This window comes from Heteronotia binoei, chromosome 2 (genome assembly GCF_032191835.1).
Source record: "Heteronotia binoei isolate CCM8104 ecotype False Entrance Well chromosome 2, APGP_CSIRO_Hbin_v1, whole genome shotgun sequence".
NCBI lineage: Eukaryota > Metazoa > Chordata > Lepidosauria > Squamata > Gekkonidae > Heteronotia > Heteronotia binoei.
In genome coordinates, this window is record NC_083224.1 from 141,448,499 (window position 1) to 141,461,120 (window position 12,622).

The following is a 12,622-nucleotide window of genomic DNA, read 5'->3' on the forward strand; positions in this document are numbered from 1 at the left end:
TGCAATCCAAGCTCTGCTCATGATCTAAATTCAATCCTGGCGGAAGCTGGGTTCAAAAGATTGCCATCTCAAGGCTGACTCAGCTTTCCATCCTTCTGAGGCCGTTATGTCACCCCATGGGTCAGTAATGACTCGGTGCTTGTACAGGGGACTACCTTTCTTTACCTTTACCTCAGTGAATCTAGAACCACATACTACAGTTTAGACTACAGATCTCAATGGTTTTCTGCATGGCTTTCAATGCATCTATCACTATCTGGATTAATGCAAATCCATTGTGTGTTTTAAGCCTCCAGATATATTATGAAGCTTTCCTAATTCATTTGTGTGCTTCTCAAATGGATGGGGATGGCATTTCTCCTTCATTTAAACCAGTAGTAACATCTGTTCTCCTTCATTGAAACCAGTAGTAACATTCCCATCCAATAGGGTAAGGGAATTAATATAAAATGATCTTTTAAAAAAATCTGTTGAATCCATTAATAACACAAAAGATATTTTAATTTTTTTTAAAAAAATGGTTGGTAGGGTGTGTTATTTTAATTATAGCAGGATTCAGAAAAAATATAGGGAGTCCAGCCAGCTTTTTCACTCCATCTCATCCAATTCCCTTCCTTACTACTCCCTCTGCTGCAGGTCCCATGGTTTCCTGCACAGCCTTTTTGGTGGTCATAGTGGATCTGCTCACCAGCAGAAAAGTTGGTTGGATCCAATCCATATTTTATCATTCATTCTGAAGTCTCCAAGTACACAGTCTATAGAGAGGCGTGGGAAGGGATTTTTTTTGCTGAGGGAACACAATGGAATGGAGTTCTGGAACCTCTTTATGGAAACAAAATTCTCCAAAAATGTTTAAAAGTTCATGAGGGGCACACATATGTTTCTCTTTCATTTTTCTCTTAAAAGTTCCAGCACCTCTTTTTCCAGAAAAAAAGGCTTGGGTGTCAGAAGGGGGAGCCAGCATCAATACTGATTTTCTTAATGCTAAGAGGAATGAATGAAAAACAAAAAAAAATGACACGATTTCTCCCAATGGAGATTAGATAGCTTTGTGTAGGTGGGTTTGGGTGCTTATTCCCACTGAGTTAGGCCCTATTGATCCTGTTATTTAATCTCTGTTGCAGATATTACTCATAAGAAAATACAATCCTTCATGCCACAATTCTTGATGAGGTTTGAAAGTATCCAATCACACATACACAACAATTCACTTTTACACATATATAATGAAATAACAAGCCAGCATTTTTTTTCCTTTTGAATGCCAGTGTTTATTAGGAAATCATATGTTTCATTAATAGTTAACCTTGTTTCTACAAGGATATGGTTAGACTTTCTTTACAAGGTCAGACTTCTTCAGGAAGATTTAGTAAGACTTTTAAAATACTTAAATTAACATTTGTGCAGCTGCCTGGAATAAACATCCTGACTGCACACAACAGTATAGATTTCTAATTTGCTGGGCCAGAAACTTATGAGGCACATCGTCGATTTTTACAAGAGCACAATGTGTGAACTTTGACTGAATGCACCAGATCTTCAGACTTCTGGTCTAGTCTCGCCCGTGTATCAAGTAAGTTTGTTGTGGAACCTGGAGACAAAGGAATGAAGAAGTTATTAGAATGGAAAACCTGAAAGTTGAATGAGTGCTTTTTATATCTTCATCTGAAATGTATTACACAGGGCAATTTCACTTAGAATCAGCAGGATGCATGTCCAATTCAGGATGGAACCCTAAACCAATTATGAAGGAGTACTGAGTAAGACTACTTAGGACTGGACTATCAGTGTGCACAGAACTGCTGTTAACCCATTCACGTGCATCCAGTGGCAATTTATGGTGGTGATGAACTACAAAATTTTCTGTTGCACTGTGGCGAAAACAGGAAAATGCGATTTGTAGTGCCAAACAAGTAGATATTATATTGACTTACCAGCTGGCAGACAATGCATGGCAACAGGAATGGAGACGGTAGCAGTTGGTAAGCAGCCCTCTTTACACTGTAGCACAGACTCAACACTGAAACATTCTGATTGTTGACCCAGGTACTCGATCGTATGTTCAGGTTTCACATGTGAGTACCGCAGGTTGCAGTCTGCAACAGGATAAACAGAATTCTTTCAATACCAGTTGAAAGACTAGAGGCTTTCATATAGTACAATACAAATGAACCTACAGTTTTACAATATAAAATTAACTTAGGTTCATCCCCTATTATTTATTGGCATTTCTAGAATGACTGTCTTAATGTTGGTTAACGTAGCATGGAAATAAGTCCAAAAAACAAGTTATCAGAGCCTGCTTACCTCCATCACAGGGTCCCTCAGTGTGCACCCAAGACTGAACAAAACCCAATGCATTTTTAGCTATACGTCCACTTGGAGTCTGGAATTCCTTTTCACCATCAAATTGACCACATAGCCCCTGTAGTTGTTCTTGCATTGTGTTGGAGTCTACTTCAATCTTCATGAAAACAAAAACAAAACTATTTGGTGTTTTGCTTACAGTAACAATGGAAAATAGCTTATATGACTATGAGCTTGTTTTGCCACACAAGAGGTAGACAACTCATAAAAAGACTTTTGCCCTGTGAAGGCATCTGGCTTCATTATGGTGCACATAACTGTTAGGTGGATGTCAGAATGCCATCTCTTTGCTGTTCTCTGAACTGAAAGGTGGTATTCTGGCCCTGGCCACAAATGCAACTCCTTGCCATTGCATTGCAAAGGCTTGCCTAGAAAGCACTGCAAGTTTGCAAGTCCATAGGTGAAATTTTCTCACTGCATCCCTGATACTTGCAATACCCTGGAATCCAATGCAGATGTGTCTTACATTTGCAGAATGCCACTGAAGATGGCAATGTGCAGCCCTATCCCCCCCAAGTTCTTGCTGCCTCCCCAGAATTCACTTTATGCCCCATGTTCAAGATGACTAGAATAAATTATTGTAGGTAACCCAAACAAGTAGATATTATATTGGCTTACCAGCTTGGGGAGGGTGGAGGCCAGAAACCATTGGTGCTCTAATCCACCCTGAAACTCTTTGCTGGATTCCAGTGGCAAAAAGTTGGACAGCAGTCCACAGTCTGATCCCTCCTTCTACCTGGGAAGCCTCTTGCTGCATCCCAGCAGGGCTGTGGTGAGAGCCTTCCCTGGTGGTGGTGAGGAAGACTGATCCCTTCCACCCACCATGTCCCAGCAAGAGACTTCCTGAGTGGGGGGAGGGGGGAGCGAGGAAGTGATCAGCATCCACAGCCAGCTGGGAGTCCATGCTCTGATCTTCCCAAAGGTCCAGACTGAACAACTTGGATGTATTTGTATGCTGTGCACTCAGTGCCAACCCAACCACTGGAGAACTTAGTAAAAGGGAGAGCTTTTTATCTTCAAGATGTGGTTTGGGAGTTTATAAAGAAAGACTTATAAAAGCAGATACTACTCAATGTAGACTGAAGTTTTGCAGCAATATTATTCAGCTTAACAAGAAAGGAAAGGTCCCCTGTGCAAGCACCAGTCATTTCCGACTCTGGGGTGACGTTGCTTTCACATCGTTTTCACGGCAGACTTTTTATGGGGTGGTTTGCCATCGCCTTCCCCAGTCATCTACACTTCCCTCCCAGCAAGCTGGGTACTCATTTTACCGACCTCGGAAGGATGGAAGGCTGAGTCAACCTTGGGCCGGCTACCTGAATCCAGCTTCCACCGGAATCAAACTCAGGTCGTGAGCAGAGAGTTCAGACTACAGTATTGCAGTACCGCTGCTTTACCACTCTGCACCACAGGACCCTCAGCTTAACAAAGAACAATACCTAAATTCAAGTCAGGTTGCGTTGATTTTAATGAGCAAAGGATTTGAGTGAATTTTCCCATCATTTTTCATTGTCAGCTAGGGCCGGTCATTTGTTCTGATAATATGACAGGAAAGCACAGATTTGCTTTCTAATTTGCAATCATTTTGCAATCCTGAAAATATTCACTGTAGAGAGAAAAATACCGTGATATTGTGTCCATCATAGTAGCAAGTTAATTCATCATAAGCCTTCAGTACAAGTTGACCATTTTTCTCTGTGATGGCAATGGTTAAACCTGTAAAATAAAAGTCCAAAATGATAATTTATCTGAAAAAAATGAGGGAACAGACAAATCAAGCTAATAAAAATGTTCCTTGGATTAAATAATTGTCCCTGTTATATTGACTATTCCTCTGTATCCTGTGTATAAATCCATTCTGAGGTCTCTTTTTAGTAAGTGAAGAGATATCAATAACCTGTTCAGATTTGTGAAAACATTTTAGCTATTCTTTTCTAGCCTTCAGTTGGAAGATGACTAAATAGTGTGATTTTCTTTTTCAATGCAAGCTCTCTTCTACATTTATGTAGAGTTTTGGTTTCTTGTCTCCCAACAATCCTGCTTAAACCTTGGCACTTACTGCTTAGCCTGCAGCTGCTTCCACACAGGAATCAATGTGGACAGCAGGATGCCCCCTCTGCTTCTGGGAGTGTTTGCACAATAAGCCTCCTGAGGTTTTCTTCTTTGAACCAGACAAAGGGAGTAACATCCTTTAATCTAGCTCAAGGGAAGCTTATGGGGTGACTGAAGGCAGAGTGTCTATGTTGATGCTTTACCTGCAGTCTGAATATGGTGGGAAACCAAGTCAAACTAAGCCCTGCAATCCCCTACTTCTTTTAGTCATTCTTTTAGCTTTTTTTGTTTTACTGCTGAGCTGCGATTATGTGATTATGTTCTTATGTTCGAAGAAAGAAATTGGAAGTGTCAGGCTATTAGGGGGCCCAGCACAATTGTCATTATATCAGCACTTTTGTGTCAGTGCAGTAAAGGGAATGGGGGGGGGGGGGGAATCACCTACAGCAAGCAACCCAGAGTCAGGGCATGCCTACTCCCACCTTGTTGTTTCTACAGCACAGACATATTTTCCTACCCCTGTGTGGAAGCAGCTTCTGAAATAAAAGGTAACAGCTAGGCCCTTTACATACCATGTCCTTCAAAGCGATATGGAAGAGATGATAGAGGCACTTCAACATGATCAACTTCTACTTGATAGGCTCCTTCTTTAACTGACAATTTAATTTCTCTGATAAGAATAAAAATAAAAAGGAGAGTCAATCTGCAGTGATCACAGGTTATAGTTTTGGAATAAGAATTCCAGTAAATTCTGCTATTATAGTTGACCATGACATCTCATTATCTTTTCCAAGTATTATTCTGCTTGCCAAAGGAGACAAGACAGCTATCCTGTTATTACATGCCACTTATAGTGAGCTGGTTCCCGTTCATTTAGTAAGAAATCTTCCATTGGAGGAGAGACTCCACAGAGAATTTCTACTCTTGATGGGTTCAGTTAGCACTTGGATCCTAAGCCTCACTTGTGCAGCACTGTGATGGCATTCCTCAACTGCATAGTTCATTTCCAGGACTGCCAACTTACACAAGAGCAGCATTGTTCAGGGAGCTGAAAACCTCAAAGCACCAAAGGAAAGCACTGTGCAGTAGAGGACTACCTCACAACAGACAAGCAAGGGCAAAAGCAAGGCTTTTGATCCAAACCCAGGGCTCTGTCTGTTGTACTGCACTGCTATAGATTACTCAGTGAAATTGTTCAGTTTGACAGACCCAAGGATGTAACTCAAGTCAAATCACTCCCCTGCACAATCCAGTTTAAAAAAAAAAAATACTGAAAAATTCCAGAAAGCCAAAGAAATGTTTGATTATGTTAAGAAACTTCCTAAAATGCAGCAACATGCCAAGATTAAAGACAGTAACAAATATATCATAATAGTGACTTGAACTGACTGGATATACATGAGAATGCTGTTACTCCTCAAATCAGTTGGAGTGATCAAATTGTGGGGGTTTTCTTATTTATTTATTTACATCATTTGTTATCCATTTTTCCTCATTGAAACTCAAGAGAGATTAGACAATACAAGGAACACAGTACAGTGCATACCATGAACAGTAGAATAAAACTGCATTACACAAATAACAATAAAACAGAAACTGTATAATGCGTAACACAAACCCTAACTCTATATACCGATTAGAAAACCAGATGTTAGTTACAAGATGCTGAACTACAGAGGGTATAACACATCCAGTAAGAAACATGGAATAAAGGGGAGGGGGGAAAGGATGCCTAACAATTTCACAGGCAATTAAAATTAAAACGTTATTACTTTTATAGAAATGGTCTTTCTATAGAAATCTATTTTAATACACCCCTATTCACTCTTTGCAAATATCCTCCTGACCAGCTCTATTTTACACATTCTGCAAAATGTGAGAAATATAGGAACCTTTCTTGCATCTTACAGCCTCTGCATTAAGAGGCTGGAACTTTTCTTCACATGCTTTCACCGAACTGGATTATTGTACTGATGTAAAAACATTAGCTCTACTTACGGGCCATTACTAGCAAATATAAGGTCTTTTGTGATATCATGGGTGGATCGCTGCATCATCATCACAGAGAACTGCTTATAACGATTCTTAGCCAAGATCAGAGGGCAGTTTGGAACCAGAAGGGTTTGGATTTCAGCTCCAGCAAAGGTTGTAAGATTGTTACGATACACTGAACAAATCCCTAATAAGAGGGAACAAAATGTGAGTGTGTGCATTTGTGAAAGAGTTTCATGGTTTGATTGTTCTTAGAGCAACTAATGAACAGTATACATATTTCAAGGAATATAATTTAATATTTGTGGTCACGGAGCAAAGTGTGCACATTTTATAGACAATTTTTGTAAGAAGATCATTTTCTAGTAATTTTAACATTTCCCAGTCTTTTTTCCAGGACAAATAACGTTAACTGGTGGGCTTTATATTCAGCAGTAAATTAGATTTTAAAATGCATTTCTGAAATGTCTTAATATGTTAATGCCACGGTATTGTTAGATTTCAAGGAACACATTGGACATCATTATTCCAGCTAAGAAAAATAAGCATTTTAAAACTGGATCCCAGATCTTGAAGCATTCAATGTCTTTTTTTACACTCGTAATAATATGACATTGTGGGAAAGGCTGGTATATGTGAAATACATTTCCTAGATTATTTAAACATATACACATATATAACATGCATACATATATAAATAATATAAATCAATGGTCCCCAACCTTTTTGGCACCAGGGACCGGTTTTGTGGAAGACAATTTTTTCACGGACTGGTGGGTATGCTGGGGTTTTTGCTGCCCATCCCTGCCCCACCCCGGGGGTCGCTAAATGTGGGGTAGGTGAAATTCACTGCTGCACTACCCCTTCCACCTGCCTGGGACCAGGGCAAATGAAAGAGGTGGTGCTTCAGACTGAGGCTGTGCTGCCTCTTTAATCCTCCTGGGACCCAGGCAGGTGAAAGGGGTGGTGCGGTGCCTATGTCTCATTCTGTGATCCAGTTGCTAACAGGCCACGGACTGGTACTGGTCCGTGGCCCAGGTGTTGGGGACCCTTAAATGAAGAGAAAATATATTTTTAAAGGTAACATTATATGGAGCTGGTAAACCACTGACCTTTGTGGGTACGACCAATTATCAAATCTAGAAAGCTTAGTTGTTGCTCGACTGGGTTAAGCCTATCCTCAGAGAATGACCATGGAAACTGAACATTTGGAAAAATGGTGGTTGTCTGTAAAGGAATATGAAAACATTAAAAATTAAGTACAGCCAATGTTCCTTCAGCACTATCTTTCTGTTTACATATCTGACAAACATAAGGATGTAACTCAAACCAAACCTACATTCTGTGCTACCCCCTCCAGCCTCCTCATGCAGTTTTCCACTTCATCGCTATTGTATCATCTTGTATTATTGGCCAATTAAATAATATTGGCCAAGTTGCACTGTGTTCTATGCCAAAAATCATAGCATCCTCAAAACAAACAGATACATAATATATTCCAGCATAGTCACACATGGCTTCATCCTTTCACATTTTGGAAAAGCAAACAGACAAGGTGCAAAACAGAAAAACGTTAGGGAAGCAGAACTGCGATATTCGTTTGAGTTTGTACTTTCAAATCTGTCACTATGGAAGTAACATCAAAAGAACTTACACGTGAAGTTTTGAGAATTACATCATACTTTTCTGAAGTTCTTGCAACTGTAATCATCTTAATCTGGTCATAGGGGTTTCTTTTCTCTTCCAGTGAGATGCCAAGCATGTTAAGCATTTTCAAGAAAACGCAAGAAATTCTGGAGGGGAGAAAAAGCAAAAGGCTGGCCATAGTCCCCAAGTGTAGAAAAGACATTTTGCATGAGCTTAAACAGTTATCTCCAATGAAGTCTCAGGCACAAGGTAAAATAATTTGTTTCTCTCTTCAGCCTGCCCATCTGCAGGGGAAAGAGGTGGGGGTGGACTAACATCTTGTTTTCCACAGGGCTTTTTTTGTAGCAGGAACTGCTTTGCAAATTAGGCCACACACCTCTGATGGAGGCAATCCGCCAAGAGTTTACAGTAGACCCTGTAAGAGGAGCTCTGTAAGCTCTTGGAGGATTGGCTATATCAGGGGGGGGTGTAGCCTATATGCAAAGGAGTTATTGCTTCAAAAGAAGCGCTGGTTTCCGATCCCTCCCAGTTACTTAATTGTCCTCAAAAGCATGTCAGAGTGCTGGCAGCAGGCATGGGAAGAAACAGCAGCCAGGCAAAACTAAGACTGCACATATGCTTCCAGTCATAAGCGTGAAAAGATCAGTTATGACCTTTGATATTTTTAATGATATATACTATAAATAAATGATTTAAATGTATACATTTACTCACTTCTTCTTTATTTCATGAGGAACTTTGGTATATTCAACCTTCATTTGCAAAGCTGGACGATGATCAAACCAACCAATCTCAGCTAGTGCTTTAATTTTATATTGGCTTTTCTCGACATTTTTCCAAAAGGCCTGTAGGACAGAGGAGGATATTGAGAAGTTCATTAAGTGCATCATTCAATTTTGAATGTGCTTTTGGACTTGCTGCTCTCTGACAGTATATGGGATTTTTAAAGACTCACCACTACTTTGTACGGGTTCAAAAGTGCACCTTCCATGAAGGCTATTGGTTTGTTTGGTTCTGAGATCCTTGACAGAACTACTTGTATCTTGACCATAGAAGTTTCGAAGTCTTTATATCCCATAAACAGGATGCCTTTTTTTGTACCATTTGCATAGATGACACGGTAAACAGCAAGCACCGATGGTTTTTTATGCTCTCTCAGTGAACTGAGCTAAAATGAACAAAGACAAAATTATTTTAGATTCAACACCTCTTAAAGTAAGTGCACAATTAAAACTAGTTTCAGTTTAAATATAGCTATCCATGGCTTTAAAACTTCTCATTAAAAGGGCTTTTCAGTGAAAGCTTGCCTTTCTCAAGACTTACAAAAAGCCATTCCTTTCAGCACTTAACGCAAAACTTCTAACTATCAAGGGACTCAGCTAATAGCTAAAAAGATGCTGATATTTAATTAAAGTAAATATAGAAATAAAAGTTTTAAAGCAAAGGAAAACTGCCATAGATACGTCTTCTTTCAAGATGAGCAATATCCTATGTGAAAAAATATCAGTTCTTAAATACGTAAGGTTGGATACAATGATCCACTGGTGGAAAGCACTGAATCATCATGAATCATTCCTACTTTCTCCTCCCTAAAGGAGTAATTTCTGACTCAGGAAGGTTGATTCTCAAAATGCAACACCCACAAGGAGTATAGGCTATGTAGGTCAGTGAGCTGTAGTGAGGAGTGGGAAGGATGCAATATCATCTTCCCTGCTCTTTCATCAGCAGAGCTCCACTGATGGAAGAGGGAGAAGGTAACAATTTCACCACCTCCTTCCTCCTCCTAACACTCCACCAACCAGCATGGTTACATGGATCCCATAACCCAGGAATCATTTTTCAAGGGATCAGAAGGGACTGCTGGGGAGGCAGTAGAGAAGACCATCAACTCTTTCACAGATATCCAAGATCCTTGTCCCATCTTTTTATTTCTTATATTTTTACACCGTGCTTCTTCTGTGGAGCTCAAGGCCAATGCACATGTGGGACCCTCTTTTTTCCCAAAGAGACAGTTTAGTATAATAGATTGGGATCAGAAAGAGTGACCTGGTGAGCTTCACAGCTAAACTACTATCCTGATACTTTAACCATTTTGGCTCTCCACATGAATCTCTGCTCACTTACGTCATGACATGAAGCTCTTCTCCATAGTCCTTTGCCATCCAAGGCAAGAATAATGGATAAGAGCTTTCTCTGTTCAACAACCATTCTGAACAATGTGCTGGAGAATTCTGGAAAATTGAATAGTTTTAATTGTCCTTTAGAAGAGCAATTGAAACTATTTAAACAGAATTTTGGAGATTTGCCTATTTTATTCTTTCTGCTTTTATATTTTAATATTAGTAACCATTGCTAATTATGATGCAGTTTTTTAAAATCAAGGAACATAAGTGTCTTATCTACATTTTACTGTAAACAGCTTGGATAGTCTTACTGCAGGCCCGTAGCTACGAGAGGGCCTATGGGGGAACAGCCCCCTGACTGCTAGGCTGGAGGTTGGGGCCACTATGTGCCCCCTGAAAAAAATCACGGCCCCCCAATTCTTCAAATCCTGGCTACGGGGCTGTCTTATTGGGTTCAAAGATAAAGATAATGAACAAATCAGATCTGATTATCTAGTACTGTTTTCTATTTATTCCAACTACAGCAGATCTGCAAAATCCTATCAATGTTGACATTTGACAAAGTGAAATTTTGAGACTCACCTCCAAACTGCTGCTAGAACTAGAGGAAGACGAGCTGCTGCTGCTGCTCTTCCTGCTGCTCTCACTGCTGCTGCTGCTGCTGCTGGTGCTCCTGCTCTTCCTGCTGCTCCTACTGCTGCTCTCGCTGGTGCTGGTACTGCTGCTCTCACTGCCATGGCTGCCTGGTCTGCGATTACTGCTGGCTGATCCATGTTGTGCTATTTTCTACACAAATGAAAATGCACATCCTCAAGATTTAAAATAACTTGCAGAATTATAAAGAGCAGTGCAAGCAGACCCTTACATACTCTATGAACAAGGCAGTTTCTCCTGCAGTCTATGGTATACATCCATTTATTATTCAGAATGTTTTGTCCTACACATTTTGATGTGTGAGACGCAGCCATGCAACCTGCAGCTGCTAATTTTAAAAATATTTGTAATTGTTCATTAAATATAATTAATACATCCAAAATATCAAACATAAGAATTTAAAACATATAGACAAATAGTTTATATCACAGTTCATTCACATTTCATCAGGCACCATCATTTATTTCCTGCCCCAGTCATGTCCCATTTTTCACAACATATATTTCTTTTCATACTCTTAAGGCTATTCAAAAGTTGATAGTATTTTGAGAACATATCTTTTCTAACATCTATTGATATTTGTTTGAACTGACATTTCTATGCTGCTTTGATTGTAATGTATCTTGCTTCAACTCAAACTCTTTAACTGATTATACTGTAGCATAAAATCTATTTAGTTTCTGCTTTACTGACTAATTTACAAGAAGACATATTTTGATTTATTTTAACTAGAATTTTAACCTCTTCCTCTGGAATTTTTCCTAGATTCCAGTCTGATAGTGATATACAGAGTTCATGAAGTATCACAAAGAAAGCAAAGTTTCCTTCTGATTAACCCAGACTATAATCATTCTGTATTTAGAATTCAAATTACAAGCAACACATATGTGGAAAGACATATTTCCAATTTACTTTTGATTAAAATGTTAATACATATAACATAATTAGAGTAGAATCTACAAACAATTTCCTGAAAATTTGGTAGATACTTATCTTTGATATAGGAGGACGCTGAAATAGGAAGGCATCACTGACATTTTAATCAGTGAACTTTCCCCATCCATGATAGTTTATTGGTGCTTTCCAAAGCAGAGTTATGCATTTCTAAGTCAACTGACTTCAGTGGACTTAGCAAGATGTAACTCTGTTTGGGATGGCACTGTCAACATTTTCCATACTTTAATATTCTTTTTAAAAAAATAGTAATTCAATTAAAATTAATATCAACCAAGTTGCAGTGGATATGAAAAAGCAACAATATTTACCAGAAAAACTCAACATTTGAATTACAAATATATGTTTTAATTTCCTCTCATGCTACATTCAGATTTCATTTGGTTCTTTATATTCCTCATTTATTCTTTTCAAGAATAAATGAGGAATATTAAAAAATCTTCAGCCCCCTAAATTAAAAATCTGTAAAAAATTCAGCCTTCCTTAAATTATGCCTATTATTTATACCATTGAGAGTACAATTACCCCTGCTTGCATCAATGGGAAGCTTGTTCCATCACATTTTTCCTGCCAATAGAAGGATGAAGGTGAAGTGGTTTCACATTCCCTCCACTTATCCCCTTGTGACCTTTTTTCTGCAACCTTTTGAAGTGTATCAACTGCACTTATAAACTATTTTTTACTGTAAGTAAACCAACTGAAATTCACTCCCTTTTATCACATTGAAATGGAGGAAGAAACCTGTTAAAGGACTATTTCTGGTGTTGTTTTCATGTCTGACTATTTCAGTTTTTTGCTGTGTCCACTCAGACTTCTATCAGAGCATGTAACAA

At 39.0% G+C, this 12,622-nt stretch overlaps 1 protein-coding gene across 1 annotated transcript; it reads right to left on the bottom strand.

Moving 5' to 3' along the window:
- Nucleotides 1-1,245: 1,245 nt before the first annotated feature.
- On the bottom strand, nucleotides 1,246-9,109 carry LOC132567352 (vitellogenin-2-like). The gene is made up of 10 exons (XM_060233028.1): nucleotides 9,014-9,109; nucleotides 8,773-8,903; nucleotides 8,066-8,204; nucleotides 7,524-7,638; nucleotides 6,418-6,598; nucleotides 4,992-5,089; nucleotides 3,992-4,083; nucleotides 2,308-2,464; nucleotides 1,935-2,096; nucleotides 1,246-1,591 (listed from the first exon to the last, which is right to left on the bottom strand). Exons 1-10 carry the CDS (start codon nucleotides 9,107-9,109, stop codon nucleotides 1,473-1,475), a joined length of 1,290 nt encoding a protein of 429 aa, XP_060089011.1. The 3' UTR covers nucleotides 1,246-1,472.
- Nucleotides 9,110-12,622: the final 3,513 nt, after the last annotated feature.